We start from the raw sequence: 25,832 nt of genomic DNA on the forward strand, positions 1-25,832 counted from the left end.
AAAACTGACGTCACATTTCCCACTGCCCCAAGATAAAGCCCAAGGCCCTCAGTGCAGCAGACAAGGTCTTCCGTGAGCCGGCTCTGCCTGCTCTTCACAGCCAGGGCTCTCTTATTTTCCAAGCACTGAGGACTCTTGGGTCTTTGTATAAGCCGCCCTCGCTGCAAGACATGCTTCCTTCTCTTCTTCCTCTGGCGAAATCCTCTACTCCCTTAACCTCAGCTAAGAGGTAATCTCCTCTGGAAAATCTTTCTCGACTCTTGAGCTGGGTTGAGAGCCCCCCCACCATGGAAGCCCCCAGATATAAACCCCTGTCACAGTGCTCGTCACTACTTAGTAACTGTTGACTTCTCTGGGTCTCCCAGGACACTGTGAGCAGTTAAAATGAATGAAATGGCACGGCATGCTGAAACATGGATAAATCTCAAAAATATGTTGGGCGAGAAAAGCAAATTGCAAAATAATTCATTCATCCACCATTCAAATATTTATCAAATGAAAGGGTCCACGCAGTATGATAAATGTATGCACAATTTTCAAACACCAAACCATAGTAGAGATCGATGGCGGCCATCTACATTTGGTAGAACGATAAAAACACATGGGAAGGATATCCATCAGCCTCAGGATAGAGGTTGCCTGGGGGAGAAGAGGGCGTGTGTGGGTGAAAGTGCAGCTTAAACTGAGTCTGTACTGCTGTATTTATTTATTTATTTTTTTAAAGATTTTATTTTTCCTTTTTCTCCCAAAGCCCCCCTGGGTACATAGTTGTGTATTTTTAGTTGTGGGTCCTTCTAGTTGTGGCATGTGGGATGCCGCCTCAGCATGGCTTGACGAGCGGTGCCATGTCCGCGCCCAGGATCCGAACTGGCGAAACCCTGGGCCGCCGAAGCAGAGCGCGCAAATCTAACCGCTTGGCCATGGGGCCAGCCCCTATTTTTATTTTTAATAGAGATCTGAAGCAAAACGGGCAAAATATTATCCATTAAATCTGAGAGATGGCTAGACGAGGATTTGCTTTATTATTTACTGTATATTCAAAATATTTCATCAGTACATTTTTTAAACTTTTAATGAGGAACCAGAGTCTCAAATGTCCTCACTAACATCCCTGGGGGCCTGAGCAGACTGCTGCGGCCGCTCACCCCAACCCATCTCCGTGGGCCAGGCTGCCACACTGAGATAGGCAGGAATGCAAACTGGAGATGTAAAGTTTTTTCTTTTTTTCTTTTTTTTTTGCTGAGGAAGATTGTCGCTGAGCTAACATCTGTTGCCAATCTTCCCCTTTTTGCTTTAGGAAGATTGTTGCTGAGCTAACATCTGTGCCAATCTTCCTCTGTTTCATGTGGGGTGCTGCCACATCATGACTTGATGAGTGGTGCTAGGTCTGAGCCCGGGATCCGAACATGCAAACCCCAGGCTGCCGAAGCGGAGAGCCCAAACTTAACCACTATGCCACCAAGCTGGCCCCAAGAGGTAGATATTTTTATCCTCATTTCTACTGATGAGAAAACTGAGACTCAGAACATGTAACATTGCTCAAGACCACACAGAGGATCCTGGATTTCAGGCTACGTCTTCACGTACAATTCCCACTAACTATTTCATCCAAGAGCAAGAACTTAGGTTAAACAGAGCATGGTGAAGAGAATTCCAGAAATAGGAGCAGAGCTATATTCATATATATTTATAAACCAGTACGTAGATATATTTTGGAGAAGAAAAGGATTTAGAAAGGTACAAAGCTGGAGATATAACCAAATGAGTAATTTGGGGATGGACCATGAAGCTTATTGAATAAAAACCTAATGGGTTTGGATTTTGTCCTATGGGCAGTAGACAGCTACTAGAAATGTTTAAGCTGGGGAGCGACAGAAGCACAGCACTGTTTTTGGGAAAGTAATCTGGCTTCATGGGAGGGGTTGGTTACCCACAGGAGATGGGTGGGGTCAACAGAAGGGAAGATCCTGGCGGGATAAACTTAGATTTGGAAATGATCTAAGTGATGCACTTAAGAAATGACATCTGCTAATCTAAAGTGAGAGCTGTGGGATTAAAAAGGATAGGAGGATCTAATCTAGACAAAGTGAAAGTTAACCCTAAGCTTGCTAGGCTTGGGGAAATGGTGTAGACATTCAGAAGATAGATGATTGTTTGCTTATTGTTTTTGGGGGGGGTGGGGTGGAGTGTGAAGGAGAGAAGGTAAATAAAGGGAGGAGGAAGAAATTGCTTGTTTTTAAGTCAAGGTGATGCTCAGACATCCAGTTGGCGATCCAGTAGGAGCTGGTGATACAGGAGGTAAGTTCAAGAGACCTGGAGAAGCAGATGAGGGTCGCCTGAGCAGCACTGATGGGGGAATGCTCTCTCTGAGAAGGAAAGCCCAGAGAGAGGCAGTGCTGAGGACTGACCCCTGGTCCCCTGGCCCACAGCAGGGGACAGGAAGATGAAGAAGAGAGTTGACTGTGTTGTGTCATAGAAGAAATGGGAAAAGACAATTTCAAATCGGCATAGTTGGTTGCTATAGAATGAAGGTTTGTGTCCCCCCACAATTCACAAACTGAAACCTATTGCCTGATGTGAAGGTATCAGGAGGTGGGGTCTTTGGGAGGTGATTAGTCATGAGGGTGGAGCCTTCATGAATGGGATTAGAGACTTACAGAAGATACCCCAGGGAGCTTCCTTGCCCCTTCCTCCCTGTGAGGACACAGTAAGAAGACGGCCATCTATGAACCAGGCAGCGGGCCCTCACATGACACCAAATCTGCTACTGCCTTGATCTTGGACTTCCCAGCCTCCAGGACTATGAGAAATAAATATCTGTTGTTTATAAGCCACCCGGTCTACAGTATTTTGTTATAGCAATCCAAACGGACTAAGACAGTGGTCAATGGTGCAAAAGGGGTCAAGAATAAAAAATAAGGAAAGGTTCTGGATTTGGAGATCAAGAGGTCAGTGGGACCTCAGGTAGAGCAATTTTAGCAGAGAGCAAAGTCAGCATGCTCGACCCACGCCTTTTAAGCTCCTAAGCAGCTCCTCTTACAGCCAAGCACAGCCCCCCAACCCCTTACCAAACAGAGCCAGCTCCCACTTGCTGGACTCAGCACGTGGTGAACCTACGCCTGCTCCCCTGTGCCCCGTCCAAGGAGATGCCCCAGCAGAGGCAGCAGACCCAGGCAGAGCAGAGTGCGCAATATGAGCTCTGGAGTTGAGGGGACTACAGAGCCGAGCGAGGCAACAGTCTTCCTAGATAACCAAAAAGTTAAGCTTGGAGATGCACACTTTCATTTTTAAACACAGAGCAGAGAATTAAAATGCACCACATGTCACTTTATTTTCTAAAATGTATTTTCTCTATAGTTGCCTGACTTCTATGGCAATAAAATCATTTTGGCATGACACTCATCTTACATAAATGAAAATATAATCCAGCAAAATGGCATTTTAAGAGCTTTAAGCCAAACAAATGCTTAAGAGGGTCTTGTTATAAATTAAGTTGTCGTGCTATTTAACTTTTTACAGTAACGGAGCTCTGTGTCTCCACAGAGCCTTGTGAAATGATGCTTCTTTTGGAAGAGACAGGACAGCAGGTGGGGAAAGGATGAGGGGCCCCTGTTGCCTGCCTGCAGGCGAAGGAGTCAGGAGGTGAGGAAATGGAGGTGATCAGTAAGATCCACTGTTATGGGAACTTTGGAGATGAAATGAGAGATGTCACTGAGTGGCTTGAGATGGAAGGACACAGTGGAGGGAAGGAGGTGCCAGGTGAAAAAGGAGACTAAATGAAAGTCTGCACCCTGACTATGAGACCACCAAACCCTTCTCCCACCTCCACTCTGCTCCCAGAACCACGGCAGCCGGGGGTGCCCCCGGTGGGACATTGGGAAATTTCCTGGAGAACACAACCTGCACCTGAGGAAAGACCTACAGAAGCTGTGGGGAGATTTCTGATGAAACAATCCAGCTTGCCACAGGATCACCCAACAGTGACAGCCTCCTGCCACAGCCCTACCCACTCTGATTGTGCATAGAACTTCCAGTCACCTTTCAGTGTCTCATTACCAAAAATGAACGAAAAACCAAGGACTATCAGACATTGAAGAAAGCTTGGGGCAGCTGACACAGAACAAAACAAGATAACATAAATAAAGAAACCTGGAAAAAACAGATAATGTAGAGAGCAGAAGAAAATCTCAAAAGAAAAGAAAACCCGTATAATTTATAGCCCGAAAGAGTCAAAAGGGAGATTTTATATCTATGAAACAAGAATAAGATGTGATTTTAAAATTAACAATCAGAGAACAACAAAGAGCTCCTGGAAATTAAGGAGAGTCAAAACAAAAAATTCAGTAAAAAGGTTGGAAATAAAGTTGAGGAACTCTCCCATGAAGCAGGGATGGAAAAAACAGAGAAACTATAGAAGAGAGAAGATTAAAAAAATAATAACAGAAGGTTCAAATCAGGAACTCCAACATCTGACTAAGAATTCAAAAAAATTTTTTTCAAAAATTTTAAATCAGAGAAAACAAAGGGGAGAAAATGGTCAAAGAAATAATTGAAAATTCCAAATGGAAAGTGCCGAGGCCAATGAGTAAGAATTTTCATTATGAAATTTTAGAACCTCAAGAGTAAAGGGAAGGGGACGGCCTGGTGGCATAGTGGTTAAGTTTATGTAGTCTGCTTCCACGGCCTAGGGTTCACAGGTTCGGATCCCAGGCATGGACCTACACACTGCTCATGAAGCCGGGCTGTGGCAGCATCCCACATACAAAAGAGAGGAAGACTGGCACAGATGTTAGCTCAACAACAATCTTCTTCAAGCAAAGAGAGGAAGATTGGCAACAGATGTTAGCTCAGGGCCAATCTTCCTAAAAAAAAAAAAAGAGAAAGGAGTAAAGGGAAAATCCTATGCACTTCAAGGAGAAGAAAGAGGTTAACTACCAAGAGCAGAAATCAGAATAGCACCAAACTGCTGGATAAATGCCACTGACGGCTAGAAGGTAGAGCAACAATGACTTCAAAACTCTAAGAGAAAATGATTGTCGGCCTAGATTTTTATATCTCCTATCAATCGCATGTGAAAGTGGAAAAGTGACATTTTCCATCATAGACAGAAGAGGATGATTTGGGATCCAGACAACAGGGACCAACACCTGGGACCAGCGAAGGCAGGTATGAGCACAGTCGGTGAGGTCCAGGCCTGAGATCGTGCATCCAGGAGAAGGACAGTGTGGAGGGAGTCTCAAGGACTGGGGAAAATGCCTATGAGTATTTGAAGGCTCTCTGGAGCATTTTTTTAAATGGTGACAAAAACCTAGAAAATAAAGCAAATGAAAAAAAAAGGAGTATAGGGTGTTGAATGGTGGCCTTCAAAAAGATACGTCCACATCCTAACGCTAGAAACCTGTGGATGTGACCTGATATTAGTAAGGATCTTGAGATGAGATCATCCTCAATTACCCAAGTTGGACCTATTTTCAATGAGAAGTTGTCTATAAAATGCACACAGAGGAGAGACAAGAAGCGGAGAAAGCTCTGTGAAGACACAGGCAGAGATGGGAGCTAAGCTGCCACAAGCCAAGGAGCTCCTGCAGCCATCAGAAGCTGGAAGAGGCAAGGAAGGTTCCCCTAGAGCCCTTGTGGGGGGGTCTGGCCAGGTGGACACCTTGGCTTCAGACGTCTGGCCCCCAGAACTGTGAGGGAATAGAGTTCTGTTGTTTTAAACCCCCCGGTTTGTGGGAGTTTGTTAAGGCAGTCCCAGGAAACTAACATACAGAGTAAGCTTAACTTCAGGAAAAGCCAAAAGATACACAAAAAGAAAGCAATCAGAGTACATGATTTGGCTCAAAAATGAATATTTTTACCTATCCGTATTACTTTAAGCACATATGAAAATTCGTTTTAAAAGAACAATGACATATTAGGAAACAATTTTCAACATATATAACAAACATTATCTGGCATCAGTGCAAGCTCAACAAACATTTACTGTATGGTGAATTAATTGCTAAGGTAGAAGAGCTATAAATTATTAAAAAGTAAGCAAGTTACAGGAAAAAATAGGGAAAGATTACAGATAATTCAAAGAAAAAGAAATACAAGTGGCAACAAAAATATGCATAAAATAATCCTCATTAGTGATCGAAGAAAAGCAAATGAAAGAAAAAAAGATCAGAATTTTTGCCTATCATCTGGCAGAAATTTAAAAGATTGAACACATCCAATATTGTCCAGGGTGTGGGGAATCAATAACTGTGTTTTTTTTTTTTTGAGGAAAATTAGCCCTGAGCTAACTGCTGCCAATCCTCCTTTTTGCTGAGGAAGACTGGCCCTGAGCTAACATCCATGTCCATCTTCCTCTACTTTACATGTGGGACGCCTACCACAGCATGGCATGCCAAACAGTGCCATGTCTGCACCCGGGATCTGAACCGGTGAACCCCAGGCTGTCAAAGCAGAATGTGCGAACTTAACTGCGCCACCAAGCAAGCCACAATAACTCTTATATACTGTCAGTGGGAATTCAGAATGGAACAACCCTATCAGAAGGTAATTTGGCAGAACCCAACAAAATTTAAGATGTGCTTGACTTTTGTCCTATGAATTCTATTTCTAAGTCTTGATCCTATAGAAATAAACTTCAAATTCTGTGCAAGGATATTCATGTCAGCAATATTTGTAACAGGAACAAACTGGAGAAACCTAAATATCCATCAATAAGTTAATGTTTAAATATAAAGTATTTTAGATCTGTAATATGAAATACTATGCAAGTGTTAAAAAAGAATGAAGGAATCCTAAATGTACTGACATTGAAGGATGTCCACGATATGTTATGGAGTGGGAGAGGAGAAGTAGCAAAACAATGTAGAACTTAATTACATTTTTACAAAGGACTATGTTGCATGTGTTAATGTACACGTGTGTGCATGTGTGCTTGTACATGCATAGAAAATAGACTGGAAAGATATTTATCAATCTCCCCCTGGGGAGTAGGAGTGGGAGAATAGAGTCAGGGGAAGAAATTTTCACTTTTTACTTTATATTTCAGATTTTTAAAAAACTTTTACAATATAAAACGTTTATTCTGTCTTTAAAATAAAGGGAAACATACAGTTTGACTTAAGTGTATTTAAAATTTTTTCTGATTTTAAAACTAACACTTGTGGTTTTAAAATGTATCTTCAAATTCTTTGACATTTCTACATTCAAAAGGTGCAAACTAATTCTCCTCTGTTTGAACGAGGGCCAGACTTAGTGACTCATTTCTAAATGATCCCTTTTTTCTCTCTCTCTCTCTGTCTCTGATTGCTTGCTCTTGCGGCCAGTCACTCCATGACTTGAGGACATTTAAGCAGCTCTCAGGAAAGGACCATGTGGAGAAGAACTGAGGCCTCCTGCTGACAACCAATACCAGCTTGCCAGCCAGATCCTCCAGCCCCGGTAAAGCCTTCAGGTGACTGTAGCCCCTGCTGACATCTGACGATACTATATGAGAAACCCGGAGCCAGAACCCTCAGCCAAACCACACCCAAATTCCTGGCCCACAGAAAAGGTAAGAAATAATAAATGTTTATTGTTGTTTTGTGCCACTAAACTTTGGGGTAATTTGTTCAACAGCAATAGATAACTAATACCTGTACCACTCTCCCTCTGGAGAGTAGAAGTGGGAAAATGGAGTTTTTTTACTTTGTACATTTTTACTTTATACATTTCAGGATTGTCTGGATCTTTTTACTCTTTTATATCTAGAGAAAAGGAAAGAAATAAAGTTAGGCTTAAGCATATTTTTAAATTTTTTTTCTGATTTTAAGAGTAACACTAAGTGAAAAAGGAAAGAGTTGGAAGACTGACACCACGCAACTTCAAGACTTACTATACAACCACAATAATCGAGACAGTGTGGTATTGGAGAAAGAATAGACAAACAGATCAATGGAACAGAATAGAGAGCCAAAAAATAGACCCACACAAATGCAGACAACTGATCTTTGACAAAGGAGGAAAGGCAATTCAATAAAGACAGCACAGTCATTTCAACAAATGGTGCTGGAACAACTAGACATCCACATGGAGGAAAAAAAATTAACCTAGACACTCGACATTTTTCACAAAAATAAACTCCAAATGGATCATAGACCTAAATGTAAAACACAAACGTACAGGCTTACTTTGTTTTATTGCGCTTCTAAGATATATATTTTTTATAAGACCCTTCACCAGCAAAAAGATTACAACTCTGAAGACTCAGATGATGGTTAGCACTTTTTATCAACAAAGTATTTTTTAATTAAGATATGTACATTTTTTTGACATAACGCTATTGCACATTTAACAGACTACAGCAGAGTATAAACATAACTTGTAGATGAACTGGAAACCAAAAAATTTGTGCAACTTGCTTTATTGGGATATTCACCTTATTGCAGTGGTCTAGAACCAAACCCACAATATCTCTGAGCTACGCCTGTAAAAAACTTCTAGAAGAGAACACAGGAAAAATCTAGGCGACCTTTGGGTTAGTAATGGGTTTTTAGGTACAACACCAAAAGCATGATCCATGAAAGAAAAAAATTGCTAAGTTAGACTTCATTACAATCAAAACGTCTGCCCTGCATAAGACACCTTTCAAAGAACGAAAAGGCAAACCACAGACTGGGAGAAAATATTTGCAAAACATATATGTGATAAAGGGCTTGTATCCAAAACATACAAAGAATTCTTAAGACTCATCAATAAGAAAACAACCCAATTAAAAATGAGCACCTCTATAGAATGGAATATTATTCAGGGATAAAAAGAAAGGAGCTATCAAGCCATGAAAAGACATGGAGGAACCTTAAATGCATATTACTAAGTAAAAGAAGCCAGTCGGAAAAGACTACGTAGTGTATGATTCTAACTCTATGATATTCTGGAAAAGGCAAAACTGTGGAGACAGTAAAAAGATCAGTGGTTGCCAGGAGTTCAAGGTTGGGGGAGGGCAGGACTAGGTGGAGCACGGGGATTTTAAGATATTAACACTGTTATGTATCATACTGTAATGGTAGATACATGTCATTCTATATTTGTCAAAACCCATAGAATATACAACACGAAGGTTAATCCTAATCTAAACTATGGACTTCAGTTAATATTACTGTGTCACTCTCAGCCCATCAGTCGTAAGAAAGGTACCACGTGAATGAAAGATGGTAATAACAAGGAAAACAGCGGTGGGGAAAGGAGAGAGGAAGCATACAGGGACCTCTGTACTGTCTGCTCGGTTTTCTGCAAACCTAAAACTGCTCTAAAAACTAAAGTCTATTAATTTTTTTAAAAACACAACATTAATCAATTGAAGGAAAAATAGAAATGAAATAATACAGCCACCCATAATCTCAGCAGAAAGACAATCCCTATTAACACTTAGCATAGTTCCTTCCAGTCTTTTTTCAAATGTCTACGTATATGTCATTTTTTAAGAGTTGAAGTCATTCTGCTAAATCCATTCTGAAGGCTTATGGTCTAGTTTTAGTTTGGATTTTGAACCTCAAAGAAAATAGCCCATATAAAACATCAGTGATACCAAAAACAGATTCTGGAGGGGCCAGTTGCTATGGGGATGATTGAAAATAAATTTCATTTCACACTACACCCTGCTAATGTACTGACCAGAAGGAAAGAGAAATATTTGGAGTAACTTAGAAGAACTGCCAAGAAAAGTTCCCATCAAGGAGGAAAATACATCAGCCCAGTGAGATTTCAAAGAGGCCAGCAGCATCGGCCTGCAATTTAACTAATTACGCCCTTTCGGCAGCCATATAGGTGGAGGGGGAGAGCACCCAGGAATCGGAGAGTGGAGCAGACTCTCTCTCTCATGGACAGTTTGATGGCCAAACAGCCAGCAGGACTCCCGCAGGATGTGGGCCGTCTCTGCAGGGTGGTGCAAGGTGAGGAAAAAATAGTCACCCCTTCCCTTCAATGGAGATGCCCCAAATATTTAGCAAGCTGCAAGGCCCAGGCTTCAAGCGACCAGTTGGAACACTGCATTGGCCCTTAGCATTGCAGTAGGTCCTGGGCCCCTTCTGTCCAGGGTTAACCCTTCAGAGGCTGGATCATGGGACAATCTGGACGTTCTAGAGGAGGGACCAGGATGCCAGAGGGTGGGGCAGTCGGGGAGCTGAGGGGAGTCACTATTTTCCAACAGAAGAATTGTGATACTTGAAGACGTGAAAAGGCCAGATCAGTGTGCACCAAGAGAACTCTGACCTTCCTTCAGCCAACGTTTTTATGAAAGACAAGCCTTTATGGAACACACAGCAGGGGCAGCCTTGAAAGGGAAAGGCAGAGCCGCTATCACAAAAAGACCACTGATCGTGTGAAGACAGGCCCAGCTTCCCACCACAGGAAACAGCTCAGCTTCAGAGTCAAATAAATCTAATCCCCTTCCCAGCTCTGCCATGTATTGCCATGAATTATGTAATCTCTGAGCCCCAGTTTCCTCGTCTACAAAATGGGTATAATTGCTCCTCCCTCCTGAGGTTACAATATGGATGACATGACCCAAGCCATGGGAGGTGCTGAGCAAAACCCCCGGCACTCAGCAGGTGCTCAGTCCAATGCAGTGGCCACCTCCACACCACCGTTAGAGATGATTGTCTCTGCTGCAGTTTTCTTTTTCTTTTTTCTTTTTTTTTAAACACACCAGTGGCCCCATCTCCCTTTCCCTGTCCATATTCCAATGTACATGCCTGGTCACTATTGCCATATAATGACCGAGTCCCTGACATGTGAAATATTGGTTACCCTTTTCTGCAGCATCCTAGGGAAAGTTCTGTACTCTGGAGAGAAACAAAGCCTTCTGATGCCAAACCAACCCAAACCACAAAGCCATGAAGTTATGGATGCTCTGGGTAACAGCTTCTCACTCAGAGCACAAGGATCTAGGATTGCAGTTGCCAAGCATCCCCAGGGCTGAGGAAAAGCCCAGGTTCAACAGAGATGGATTGATTACAAATACAGGATACCATTTCCAAATGGTGCAAACCTGGCTGTTTATTTTCCTTCTTTAAACTTAGTTAATGGATTCATATTTTTATTTTGAAAAAAAATTTTAATATAGAAAACTATATATCAAAACTATATCTGTCCTCGTCTCCCAGAAATGATCACTGTTAACATTTGTTATATTTGCATCAAGTCCTTTCAAAAAAGAGAGAGAAAATATGACCAATGAAATTAAATCTATTTTCCTCCCCACTCCCAAATCTATTTCTTGCCCACTCCCCTAATCACCTAATATAAGATCAGTTATAAATTTGATCTTTTGTATCCAGTTCTGTCTTATTCTTTGTTTTATCTAAATTTTCCAGTTTTTTTTAAATAGAAAGAAAACAAAAAGAAACAGGGAAATGTGCTAAGTGGCAATGTCTATGTGAAGAGGGGCCTTTGGCCTCTCACCAAGATGCCCCCACTCACTTCTCCAGGAACAGCCCACACTAATTATAGGGGAAGCCTATCGGGGCATAGTCTGGCAAACTCACACCTATAAACATCTAGAAAGCAGGGCAGACCCCCATAAGGCCATCTGCTGAACTCCAAAAGGCTTACCTGGGTCCAGATGTGTGAAGGAGCCCACCACAAAGTCCAGTGTGGACACAGCCAGCAGGAACAGCAGCAGCAGCTGGAGGCGGATTATCCACTTGACACCTGCCAGGTTGATCCCCAGCAAGGCCAGAAGCACCACCACTGAAATTCCTCGAACAGCCCAGATATTCCTGAGGGTCAGCAAATCTGAGATGGATTCAGCGAAGCCGGTGATGTACATGGCACCTGCAACACACTGAGAGGCCGTCCTGGGTAGGAAGAGTCAGCAAGAGAAAAAAGCGTCAGGAGCCGGTGGCCAGAGCTGCCGGCACTGAGGACGTGGCTTGGCCCTCTCGGGGCTCAGCACCTGGGAGACAGCCTGGGGTTAAGTTAAATGGGCCCTTCCCGCCTGGGAATCCTGCCTCCCGCCCCATTTCTTCTGGTCTGCATCTCTACCTTCATGCAGAGGGGAGAATGAATGCCCAGCTAGCTGACTGTCAGTGGGAACTAAGATGAAAAGATCACAGGAGGAAGAAGATGGGACTCTGGGCCAAAGATGCCCTTGGACTTCTCTGTCTGAGTTATTCAAGAACTAAATAGAGAATAAAAACACACAAGGGCTCCCATCCCAGAGCCACAGAAGGGCACTGAAGCAAACCCCAGTTTTTTCTCCATTTCTTTGTAGGTCAGTATTATTTTAGAAATTATCTAAAACTTGGAAGTTAGAAAAAAAGTGGGCAGCACATCCTTTTAATGTCATATAGAACAAAGGCTACCCAAGGACCATGTAGGTGAATGTCTTAGTTCTACTCACCATTTACTATGGATTAAAAGTATTAAACATCCCAGACTTAGTGAAGTTGCATGTTAACTTATGGATTTTCTTCCAGCAGAGATGCAAATAACTTCTGTCCAGTGGAACAGATAACCCAAAAGATTCGGATTTGTTGTCCTGTAAGACATCACCCAGTTTTGCATCTAACCCAACAATCTTATCCTTACATCTGTTTATTAAATTGCTTAACCAAGAATTTATGGATTTGATCTGTATCCATCCAGTATCCATTCCTAGCTTCTCAACTGCTCTTCAACATCTTCCTGGCTCCTCCATTAATCAATGACGTAAATAAAATTGTTGGCACGTGTTTATATTTGCACGAGAGGCATGATTTTACCTTTTTAAAAACATTTGAAACAATTTCAAATAAATACTTGAAAATAACCCAGGCCTCACTTTCCGTGATTCTTCAGCCCCCCTTCTCTCATGAAGTTTGTTCCTTTACCATCCCCAAGGCCAGCGGGTCCCTCCCATCACTGTCGCTCTGCCTGTGCGGCTCTCCCAGGGCACAAATTCTACTCGGGCCTCCGTCAAGTTCCTCCTTTTCCATGAAGCCTCTCCTCATCTTCCTTTTCCGAACAAATATTATGCTTACTGTCAGTGCCAAGTGACTAATTACCTGGTGCCATATTCTATTATTTCATGCACATGATTGTCTCCCTACCACGACCAAGAATGTAAACATCTTAAAAAACAAACTTTTTATGCTGATTGCACCTCTTAAAATCCCCTGCATTTGTTAAGCATGTTGCAAGCATTCAATAAATACTTTGTGATATGTTGACGGCATGAAAAGTGCTCCAGGAAGCAGGCACCATTAAGTTCCAGCCCTTTTCTGTAAAGACCAAAAGGATGGCACAATTTCTGTATCTGAGGGGAGCTCATGAAGGGGGGCCCATTCTTCACTGGGATCGACTCACTTTGCAACTAGATATAACATCATGTTCCCCAAATTTACACTAGGCATTCCTGTCTATGTTTGGGTAAAGGAGAAGCCCAATACATGTGAGAGAAATACCACCATCTCTGAGAGGGAGATAAGAGAGACAGAGGGAGAAATAAACCCATGTTTTCCTGCATTCACCTCAGAACTCAAACTTACTCTTGACTAAATACCAAGAGTGTGATGGTGATAATGATGCTATTTCATCAGTGTTTGGCCAGATCAACAGGACTCTCCACGGGCAGATATATCAGAGTTTAAAAAACAAATGATAAGGGGCAGCCCTGTGGCATAATGGTTAAGTTTGGCTCATCCCACTTTCGCAGTCCAGGCCCATGGGTTCAGATCCTGGCGTGCCATGTTAATGAAGTATGTTAATGAAGTGAATTTTGAAAGCCCCTAAGGATCGAGGCTGGGAGAATCAACCATGAGTAGAGGGTTGGAACTTTCAGTCCCATCCTGTGATTTCTTGGGAGGGGAGAGGGGCTGGAGGCTGAGTCAATCACCAATGGGCAATGATTTAATCAATCATGCCTTTGCAATGAAGCTTCCATAAAAACCCAAAAGGAGAACTTCCACATGCCACTGTGCCAGGACCCCAAACTCCAGGAGGACAGAAGCTCCTTTGTTGAGGAACACACCCTATGCATCTGTTCATCTGACTGTTGATTTGTACCCTTTAATATCCTTTGCAACAAAGCAACAATCTCGTGAGTAAACTGGTTTCCTGAGTTCTGTGAGCTGTTCTAGCAAATTAATAGCAGCCAAGGAGGGGGTCACAGGAAGCTCCGATTTATAGCCAGTTGGTTAGAAGTAGAGGTGACAACCTGGACTCGCAATTGGCATCTGAATTAGAGGACAGGCTCGTGGGACTGAGCCCTCAATCTGTGGGATCTGACGCGTTCTCCAGGTAGATGGTGTCAGAACTGAGTTGAATGGTAGGACACCCAGCTGGTGTCGGAGAACTGCTTGGTGGCATGGGGGGGACACCCTCCCCACACACGGGAGTTGGGTGCAGAACCCTTTTAGGAGGGAAACCAACTTTTTCTTTACATTCTCTCTGATGTGTTAACTGGTTACAATGAATATCCTTTTGTAATTTTAAAAGAATTTTATAAAGGAAAAACAACGACAACAAAAACATATTAAGAGTATTATTCTGTTTATGCAAAAACTACATTTGGGTGCATGTAACCCCCTGCGTCTAGGACTTGAGGCCTCCCCCACACTCTGCTCACACCTGGCGAACTCAGGACTGGCCTGAGCTCTGGCCTGGGGTGTGGACACCAGCGACTGCTAGCCCTTCCCCAGGGCAATCCAACCGCCCCACAGTGGTCTACCTCCCAACCATGAACACCATTCTTTGGTGGAAAACATCCCAGTCATTTGTTTAATGTATAAATATGTCCAGAGTTTATTATATTTTAAAAGTATTTTATCTCCTCTTAAAGTTTATAATCACGGGCATCCTTTTCCCTTTTCATTCTCTACAGAGAAACTTCTAACCCCCCGCCACAGGAAGCAGGGGGTACCACTCACCACTTTAAAGAGAGAAGGGGACCTATTTTCAGGGCGTAATGACTCTATTTTAAGGTATTTGTTTTAGAAAAATTGCACTTTCACAATCATAGGCATTTTTCTTTTCATCTCTGGGTACCTACCTAGAAACCAGAGCTGTCTGTACATGCCTCTCCTGACACGAAATCCCTGCTTTAAGGTTCAAGTTAGTTGATTGTATGTCCTGCCTATGTGTTAATTCCCATAACAAAACCCCCAGGCCTATATCGGGTCTATAAAAATCCTCCATTGTTTCTTCATAGAGCCCAGTACGCACACATGGCCATTAATAAACGCTTTTAGCCATGCTATTGCAGGCTGAAGCTGGATATTTTGGTGTCCAGGGTGAGGAGCCCAAAATAAGCCCTCAGACCTACAGAGGTCAGTGGTGCGGGGAGTAGGGAGGGGCCTCAGTCCATCGTCAACTCCCCTGGCCAAAGGGTCTGGCACCACACAGCAGACCTGCCACCAGCACCTCAGAGAGATGAGTGGGGAAGGCTTTTGGAGGATGCAGGGCAATGAAAAGATTTTGCAAGCTTTAAAAATATTATTTTAAGTGCATATACTTTCTGAATTTTGACGCTGTAGGGGAAGGGTTGGCAAACTTTGGCCTTCTGGCTAAATCCTGCTCGCTGTATGTTTTGGGAATAAAGTTTTATTGGAACACAGCTATGCCCATTTTTTCTATTGTCTGTGGCTGCTTTCACACTACCAAGAGCAGAACTGAGCAGTTGTGACAGAGATGTATGACTTGCAAAAACTAAAATATTTACTATTTGGCTCTTTACAGAAGTTTGCTGACCCCCTGCTCTGGGGCAAACCAGATAATCTGCTCTGGCGATCATTAAAAACAAATGAGTGCATGCATGCCCTGGAAAGAAGGGGTTAGGGGTTAATAAGAACCAGGAATTGCAGGTTCAGATCCTGGGTGCAAACCTACTCTACTCATCAGCCATGCTGTGGAGGCATCCCACATATAAAGTGGAGGAAGATTGGCACAGATGTTAGCTCAGGGCTAATCTTCCCCAAGTCAAAATAAAAAGAGGAAGTTTGGCTACGAATGTTAGCTCAGGGCGAATCTTCCTCACACACACACACACACACACACACACACAAAGAGCCAGGAAGAGAGACCCTAAGAAACCCCAATCATAGCCTGGAAGAATAATGACGACCTGACCTTCCACCTTAAGAAACTAGAAAAAGATAAGCAAACCAAACCCAAATAATAAAATAAATAAATGAAATAGAGGCCAGAAAAACAACAGAGAAAATCAACAAAACCAAAAATCAGTTCTTGCAGACAAATCTTTAACTAGACTGATCCAAAAAAGGAGAGAGAAGACTCAAATTATTAAAATCAGGAATGAAAGGGAGGACATTACTACCAATCTTACAAAAATAAAAAGGATTATAAGGGAATCTCGGAACAATTATACACCAATAAATTAAGCTAGATGAATTGGGATAAATTCCCAGAAAGACACAAACTACCAAAACTGACTCAAAAAGAAATAGAAAATCAGAATATGCCTATATAAGTAAAGTGACTGAATTAGTAATCAAAACATTTCCTACAAAGAAAAGCCCAGGACCAGATAGACAGCTTCACTGCTAAATTCTAACAAACATTTAAAGAATTAACATCAATCCTTCACAAACTCTTCCAAAAAATAGAAGAGGGAAGACTTCCCAACTCATTCTATGAGGCCAGCATTATCCTGATCCTGAAACTAGACAAAGATATCACAAGAAAACTACACATCAATATCCCTCATGAATATACACAAAAATCCTCAACAAAATACCAGCAAACTGCATCCAGCAACATATAAAAAGGAGTACGCAGCATCCACACCCTGGTCAGAGAGCCCCGCCCAGTCAGCTACAGACAACACAGAGGCAGGTCTAAGATGCTGACCAGAGGGGCGCCGATGTTTCTGACCGAGGCCCAGATGGAGAGAAGGCAAAGCAAGCAGGGATGCTGATGCAATGGCTTCTCCAGTGGTGGCTGCCAGCCTGTAGAAAACATCTCTGTGACCATCGTTCCTTCCAAGTCAGCCCCTCTACAGGAGACTGTCAACATTCCAGCTCCCTCTCTATCAAGGGTCCTTTCCACCCGTTCAGCACTGGCCCCCCCCATTTGTGGTATCTGCTTCAAGAGACAAGCGTGTTGTCCACCCAGGCAAGGGGAAAAGTGAGAGCTGCTGTTTGCCCATCTTGCAGCCTGCCTGGCTACAAAATAGCAGAGAAGGAAAAAAATGGCTATACAAATCCCCAGGGTAATGAAGTGAACTGATTGTTTATTACTTTACTATGCTTAAAGACCTTTCTCCAAGAAAGTCAAGAGGGTTTCAAGAACGCAGTCTGCCTGCCTTCCATGCGTCTGCCCCACACACACACGCACACACACACACGCGCACGCACACAGCTCTGTGCCGTTGGAGACTCAGACGTATTTGTGGTAAAATACCCCGCCCCTGCTGCTAAAAAATAAAAGAAGCGAAACGAATGCTCTCTTTGAGAAGACTCTGGTGCTCTTATTTAGACAAACTTTTTTCTTTAAGCCGTTTTTGCAAACACCCACCACCCTTTGCACCATCATAAAAGCCCTTTTCAAGCCAAGAAGTGCTTACAAAGAGCCGCTTCTCAACGTCTGCGCTCGGTTTCCTCGGCATTAGGTCACCGTCCCTGTGTTTTAGCTAAACAAGCCTCGCGTTTCTCCCTGCTCTCTGGTTTCCTGAGTCCCCCGCTCTGATGAAGCAGCCCCCTCATTCGTATTCTCCTCCTCAGAGGGCCCGTCCACACGGGGCTGTCAGCCTCCGGTTAAGGCCAGAAGGCTGTCAATGCCTAGAGTGCCAGCCCATCTGAGAAGTGCCTGCTTCTAGGAAAGTCCTTGACACAAGCAAAATGTCCCCTCTTCAGTGCAAAAGCACTGCAGGGACGGGGCCACTGGCTGCCACCTGGGCTCCCGCCACCGTCGGGCACTCCGCTCCCTAGAATGGGCAGCCAGAACAGTCCCAGCGCAGGTCCGCCTCCCTGGTCCAGTCAGGACTCGGTGAGGCAGAGTCTGGCAGAGGAAGGAGCACTGGACCAAGGGGCGGGGCTGGACATGGGCCCGGCTCTGCCTCTGAGTCCCTCTCAGAGCCTGGTCTGCCCATCTGTAAAAGGGGGCAGTTCCCCCAGCTTGCCTCTCAGCAGGGCAAATGAGGGCATGGACGGAGAGATGGTGGCCAACAGCACGGCAGGGGAAGAGCTCCGGCCCGAGGTGGCCTCAGGGCACAGCCCCCCTGCCCCGGCGGCCCAGCTCACCTGTCCGAACACGTACAGCAGTCCCACTGTGCCTCCGGTCTGCCCCCCGAGCACCGAGGAGATCATGGAGTAGACACCGCCACTGCCCACGCCGCAATGCTCTCTGACCCCGATGCCAGACAGCACGGTGACGAGGGCCACCAGGATGACGAAGGAGACCAGAAACACGCCCACGAGGACGCCCGTGTTGCCCTGCGGTGGAATAGGAAGGAGCAAGGTCAGCGGTTAGGATAAGGAGCCCTGGTCAGGTGCGGCCCCTCCAGGGAGTAGTGACCACCTCCCCCCACACCCCCAGGGTTGCAACTGGGGGAAGACTGGGAAGCTGGGCCGCAAAGGTGGGGCCACTGGAAAAGGACAAAGGCAGCACCACAAGAATACGGCCTGGAAGAAATTCCACATGAAGGGAAATGCCCTTGCTCCAAACTCTTCAATGACTTCCCATCACCCATGGGGTAAAGGCAAAGTCTCTTAATACATCCATGAGGCCCCTCCTAATCTGACCCCTGGCCACCCCGCCCCCCAAGTCCCTTTCATCCCTCTGCGGATAAGCCCCCAGTACCCCTGCTCGTGGCCCAGGTGAAGGTACCTGGTGTGTCCTATCCCGTCCCCCGAGTGCTGACCCCTGCTCATTCCACTTCCTGGCCAGGTTCACTCCAAAGCATCCTTTAAGACCATGTTTAGGAGATTCCGCCACCAGGCAGCTGGCCCTGTGACCCCTCCTCAGGGCTCCTACAGTACCCAGGGCTTAGTCCTTATCACAGTACTTATCATACTGAGTCTGTTTCCAAGCCCCTCTTCACTCTGGGCTGTGAGCTCCAAGAGAGCATGATTATGTTTTATTAGGACAGTTACTCATTTTGCTGATTTTATATTTTTAAGGAAATTATGTAATTACTATTTTCTTCCTTTGTTTGTGCTTTTAAATTGTCTGCATGTGATAATAAAATATCCTGTGCCAATCTTTAAGTTTTCATACCAAAACCACCACTTTAACATTTTCCAAACATAAGTATGCTGCCAAATTATTCTTTAGAGTTAATATTGTCTATTTAAAAATGATTTTGGCATGACCTCTACTTATTTTTGTTTTATGCCATCTCCTAGAAGGTCTATCTTATTTTTGGCATTTCACATTCACCTTTTTTTCATGATCAAATATGATTTTTCAGGTAAAACTAATGTCAGAACTGAAAAGTAGAGATCCTTTTAGGGCAAAAGGATGTGTTTGTGTGGTAAGCAGCCTCAGAGGTGGCCCCAGGGATCCCCACCTCCTGGCATTCGTGCCCTTGTGTAATCTCCTCCCTTTGAGTGGGGTCTGGACCAACTCACTCATTTTTAATGAGCGGAATACTGCAGAAGTGATGGGCTGTCACTTCTGAAATGAGGATCTAAAAAGACTGTGGCTTTCATCTTGCACGCTGGCCCTGGGGGAAGCCAGCTGCATGTAATGAGGCAACCCTATGAAGAGGCCACGTGACAAGGCCTGACAACAACTACACAAGTGATCTCGGAAACAGCTCCTCCCCTGGCAGAGTCTTCAGATGAGACTGCAGCCCTGACTGACAGCTTGACCACAGCCCCATGAGAGACCTCGAGCCAGAGGCACCCAGGTAAGTTGCGCCCAGATCCCTGAACCAGAGTAAGTACAAGGTAATACATATTTGTTGCTTTAAGCTGCTAAGTGTAGGGGTAATTTGTTATGCAGCAATAGATAACTAATACAACTTGTACTTTCACTTTGGATACTTCTGGATAGCCATTTCTCAAAAAAAAAATCACCCAGTGGAAGGGTTAAAAGGAGGCCCTTAAAGACTTAAGAATCAAAACAGAAAGAGCCTGCCCTTCTCTCCTCCCAACATCCCATAACCATCCACTGCATGAAGCAGAGCCCAGGGACCCAGGCAGTCAGCGGCCAGGCTTTCCTCTGCCACCGTGATCAGGTTGATGGGTCTCCCTTGGAGACGGGCTGGAGAAGTGCTGGGCAGTGAGGTGGCTCCCAGGAAGGGGAAAATCAGAGGCCAATCCCAGGAGCCAGAGACTGCCTTCCAGGACAAGGAGGCTGAGCTGGAGGCTTTGTGCTTTTGTAAGTGGGAGCCCTGCATGTCTGGGAGGGGTGTGAGAGGCAGGAATTCTTAGCATCTGCATCAGAGAGGTTGCTAACTCTGCTATAAGCTTTCCACACATTAATAAAGGAAAATATCAGACCCGCTGTGGCTATGGCTAAGGCTGATCCCTGAGCTAAGGGCCTGGATATGGAGTAGAGCAAGAGCTTAGGAAGGTCTGGCATCACCCAGGCCTCTGGAGGGGACTAAGAACCCCATATGCCCCACCACAGTGAAGCTATAATCCCTTGGAAATTGCATATGCGATGGTTAATTTTATGTGTCAACTTGGCTAGACTACAGTGACCAGTTGTTTAGTCAAACCCTAGTCTAGAAGTTGCTGTAACTGTATTTTTTAGATGTGATTCACATTTGCAATCAGTTGACCTTAAGAAAGGGAGATTACTCTCCATAAGGTGGGTGGGCCTCATCCAATCAGTTGAAAGCCTTAAGAGCAAAGACGGAGGCTTCCAAAAGAAGGAATTCGGTCTCCAGACTACAGCTCAGAAATTCTGCCTGAGTTTCCAGCCTTTGGACTGAAAAGTGCTACATCAATTCTTACCAGCATCTCGCTTATCCCATAGATTTTGGACTTGCCAGCCCCCATAATCACATGAGCCAATTCCTTAAAATAAATACACACACACCTCTCTCTCTCTCTCTGCCCTCTGTGGGATAATAGAAAATATATATTGGTCTCTATTCCAGGTTCCTGGCACAGAGCTCCTGAAACCCTTGTAATTTCCTAAATGACAAGAACACTAGGAGCATCTTTTGTCCTATTTAGGCAACTCTGGGACGGCATCTGGATGGGGGCCGGTCACCAGCAAGACCAAGCCATGATGAGAAGCTTGGAATTTTCAGCACTCCTCCTTCCACTCCTTTAGAGAGGGGAGGGGACTAGAAATGGAGTTAATAATTGATAATGTCAACATGAGGAAGCTTCCATAAAATCCCCAAAGTACAGGGTTCATAGAACTTCCAGGGGGTAAACACTCCCAAATACCAGGAGGGTGACGCACCCCTACTCCATGGGGCAGAAGCTCCTGTGCTCGGGACCCTCCCAGATCTCGCCCCGTGTATCTCCTCATCTGGCTGTTCACCTGTACCCTTCATCATAACCTCTAATAAACTGGTAAACCTAAGTGTTTCCCTAAGTTCTGTGAGCTGCTCTAGCAAATTAATCGAACCTGAGGAGGGGGTCCTGGGAACCTCTGATCTACAGCCAGTTGGTCAGAAGCTCAGGTGACAACCTGGACTTGTGACCAGCATCTGAAGTGGGGTGGGGGGGACAGTCTTGTAGGACTGAGACCTCAAGCTGTGGGATCTGATGCTATCTCCAGGTGGACAGAGTTAGAATTGAGTTAAATTGGAACACCCAGCTGGTGTCACAGAACTGCTTGGTGTGGGGAAAAAAAATCACACATCTGGTGACCAGAAGTGTCAGATGCAAAGTGTTCTCTGTGTGAAAGTAAAGGAGAAAGACAGGAGGAGGACCTGGGTTTTTCCAGTATCCTTTCCCTCTGCCTCCCCGTCTCCCTCTCCCTCAACAGCCTGTCTGGTTCACTGAAAGCTCTGTGTGAAGGCTGAGAAGGCTGCTCAGGACACACATCTGTCTGGAAGGTCCCAGGAAGCTTTCACATAAGACAAAGAGGCCCTGGCTCCTCCCTGCACGGAGGAAGACAAACTGACCCCCATGATCTCGTGCGCGAGGGTCTGCCCCAGGGAATGGCCCTGAGCGGTAGGCAGTCTGCGCCTCTGACCACCTTCCCCCGTGCACAGCCTTACACACAGGGTCCGGGCATAGGGCGGGAAGGCAACCATGTGGGTGAGGAGCTGGTGTCTCCAGGAGGCACCAGATGAGTTGAAGAATACCAGGAAAGCTGGAGAGGGTCTCAAACTGGAGGCAAACTCGCCATCACTCTGCTCTCTCTGACTCACCTCTAGTCCCACCCATGATGGGCCCTGACTTCTGTGCTCACATTTCTGTGGTTAAATCCACGGTGAGGCTTCCATTGGAACCTCTGTCTGAGGCCCAGGTTCTCAGGATTCTCATTTAAAAAGCAACGCTAGCTGCTCAATGTACTTCATCTCATTTCATGGTTCTGGAGCATCTGTGCTTCAGGAGTCTATCGCCTGCACTGAGGAATGCCCAAGAGTGACGGAGCTTTCCACGTTACAGGCCCACAAGAGGCTCCAGGGCCACCAGCTCATCACTCACCACCAGCCAGCCAGTCCTCAAGAAAAGGACAACCCCAAAAATGTTGATCATGCAGGACGTAAACACACCATCCCAGGTCCCGAACAGCACTGGCTCCCATACGAACAGCTGGCTCTTCCACCAGGGCTGGGGCTGGGCCAGGGCCCCCTGAAAACAGAGCACACAGAAGTCAGCTCAGCAGCATTCAGCAGGGCCAGCAAGGGGAGAGCGGGGGAAGTGGACAGGGGGAGCGGGGAGAACTCAGCTTTAAACTACCCCATCCCATGTGCCAGGGCAGGCATGTGTGCACACACACGGTCCTGAACACTGAGTCTGCAAAAGGGTCTCTGCTCTCTCCAGCAGCAGTGACTCCCGTACCAGAGGAATGTCGCAGAGACTGGCTGTTCAGCTGGCCATTCAGTGGTCTACATTTTCCAGCCTCTTTACAGGTGGATGTGGCCATGGGACTGAGTTCCGGCCACTGGAATGTAGGTAGAGGGGCTGTATGTCACTTGTGGGTGAGTGCGTGAGGGATCCTGGGTTCCAGCTCAGGCCATGGTCACAAGCTCTGGGTAACGCCGTTTTCCGTTTCAGTCCTCCAGTCCTAGAGGGGACAGCAGCTTCCAGCAGTTACTAATCTTGGGGTAACTTTACGCTTTTTGCTCCTCTGGGCCTTCTAATACTTCTGTAACGAATTCTGCGTATTAAATTCCCACATTTAAAGTACCTAGGGCGGTTTCCGTTTTCCTGACTGAACACTGGCTGATACGGTGATCTGAAGGCCCCTTCCACTCCATACCCAGGATTCTACGGCATCCTTTGGCAGTTGTCTCGAATCAGAGGCTAATAAGTGGTTAAACAGAGGCCTCCCTCATTTTTCCAAATCAAAAATAACAAAGGCACTTATGGAATGCTCAAATGGAAACGCTTTACTAAAAAGACTAAACCTGTGGAAATACTAAAATGATCTTAAACAAAACCAGTAGCAGCTCATGCTGTGAACTGCTCTTGCACAGGCTTGGTAATTAATCTAAATTCAGACATCAGAAGAGTCTTCCACTGCCTTCAAAGTACCACAGCAGTGACTAATGAATCTGAGCTGGGCGGGAGGAAGGGGGAGGCGCCCAACTCAGAACCACCGTGGGCAGTGAGTCTAACTGGTGTGTGTCCGTGATCTATAAACACAGTGAGAAGGCAGAAAAATCAAGAGGACAGGAAAAAAAATCTAAGGTCAGAGGCACAGGGGCATGGCTCCTGAACGGCTGAGAACAATGGACGCGCCCATGATCCAGGACCAAGGGCCTCTGCCCTGGTCAAAACCAGGTCAGCTAGGCCTGGTCTAAACAACAGGGGGATCCCAGCTCCCCTTCTTCCCTCACATCATATACTCAGATCCAGAAAGGGCCTTGAGAAATCATCAGGGACGTCAACGAAACCAGCCAGATGGGCCAGGGGACTCTGTGGTGTCCCCCATCACTCCCTGACTCCTTTTATCTGTGTACATTTCTGTTTGCTTGTCTTTCACAAACCACAACTGAAGAATCCCCTGAAAGTCAGTAAATGTGAGAACGGTCATGGTGACTCAGAGCAAAGACCCTGCCAACCTCTGCTTGTCCTTGAACAAATGGTACCAAGGGACCTGTTTGGTGAACATAGGATTGTTTTCTAGGATCCTAATCTCAAAGTCAGGACATGGCACGACTTCCTGTCTCTGCTTGTGTTCAGCTTCCTACCATGACTAGTTACAGGCGGATTATTTATTAGAAACAGTAGTAACAATAGCAACAATCAGCAACAGAGAGTAATAATGCTTCCACATCAGTTCCCTCCTTTGGTCCTCACAACACCCCTGGGAGGCAGGAGGGCGAGGGCCCATTCACGGGCGAGGAAAGAGAGGCTGGGAGGAGAGACACACGGCCCCGAGCCCCACAGTTGGGGTTTGAATCCCCCGCTCCAGACTGTAAAATCTGTGCTTTGCCCTCAGCCACAGGTTCCTTCCCTTTTCTTTTCTAAATTTCAATGTTTCGGCTTTCAATTTCTAACATCCTGGACTTTGCTTAACTGTGAAGACATCTGCCTTTACCCATACAACTCCGCTTATAATTTTAGAAACTGTATTCTTCTTTCATCCCAGCCTTCGTGTTTCCACTCTGAAGGCTGTTTCGCTTGTTTGTTTGTTTACCTAACGGTGTATGGAAAGCCTTTCACTCCCTGGATCTCACTGGACTAAATCAGCCAAAAAGGTGCTTCACAGATGAACGAGGTGGAAACTCTGGGAGACCCTGTACCCTGCGAATGAAGGTATAAAAGGTTGGAAACGGTGACCGAGCCATGACAGCTTATTTTGGGATGTCTAGGGGAGCGTGCCTACCTTTTTTTACCAAGTGACAAAAGACCGTAACTAAGTGTTCCCAGAGTCTGCTCTTCAGAGGCTGGAGGAGGAGCCTGAGTTTGACTCCTCGGTTGCAACCCTGATGTTCTTAGAGAGAGATCAACTAAGCCCAGTGAGAGAGAGAGAAGGAAGAAGAAACAAAAGCACAGAAAAAGGGAAAGAGGATGAGACAGAGAACGCTAGAATAAAATGCCAAATAGGGAATCTAGAGCTCGCAGGGGATATTTCCGGGCCTCCCTGCACTGACCCGCTGCCCCAGGCATCAACACAGAAGCGCCAGCTTGGGTGTCCCGTTCTTTCACCTCTCCCTCCTTCACCACGTCCTCCAGCCTCACTACTTAAGGATGCCCCTCAGCCTTTTACTACTGCCCCAGAGTTGACCTTTTAGGAGAGTACTGGCTAGACAACTCAAACCAGCTACCTCCTATAGTGACTACTTGGCCCATGGATGGTCCGATTCTGATACCAATTCCAGCATGTGGGGGTTTTCCCTACACCAAGCAATTCTCCAACACCAGCTGGAGATCCTACAATTCTAACACTATCTACCCGGAGACAGCGTCAGATCCCACAATTAAGGCCTCAGTCCTGTAAGACTGCCCACCCACTTCAGACACCAATTGCAAGTCCAAGTTGCCACCCGTGCTTCTGACCAATGGGCCATTGATCAGAGGTTCCTATGACCTCTTCCATGGGTTCAGTTAATTTGCTAGAGAGGCTCATAGAACTCCAGAAATCAGCTTACTCCCTAGATTACTGGTTTATTGTAAAAGGATATAATCTAGGAACAGCCAGATGGAAGAGATACCTATGGGGAAGGGGCATGGAGGTTGCATACCCACTCCAGCCACTCTCCCAGGATCTCCATGTATTCACCAACTCAGAAGCTCTCCGAATCCTCTCCTTTTTGGTTTTTTGGAGGCTTC

General features: G+C 45.4%; 1 protein-coding gene across 1 annotated transcript in view; it reads right to left on the reverse strand.

Moving 5' to 3' along the window:
- SLC12A8 (solute carrier family 12 member 8) overlaps positions 1-25,832 on the reverse strand; it is a 124,689-nt gene that overhangs the window by 80,181 nt on the left and 18,676 nt on the right. The window contains exons 2-4 of the mRNA XM_046658815.1: positions 22,536-22,682; positions 18,213-18,404; positions 11,587-11,818 (exon numbers count right to left, since the gene is read on the reverse strand). Of these exons, the coding sequence (XP_046514771.1) occupies positions 11,587-11,818; positions 18,213-18,404; positions 22,536-22,682 (571 nt within the window). The remainder of the gene's footprint in view (positions 1-11,586; positions 11,819-18,212; positions 18,405-22,535; positions 22,683-25,832) is intronic.

This window comes from Equus quagga, chromosome 4 (genome assembly GCF_021613505.1).
Source record: "Equus quagga isolate Etosha38 chromosome 4, UCLA_HA_Equagga_1.0, whole genome shotgun sequence".
Classification (NCBI taxonomy): domain Eukaryota; kingdom Metazoa; phylum Chordata; class Mammalia; order Perissodactyla; family Equidae; genus Equus; species Equus quagga.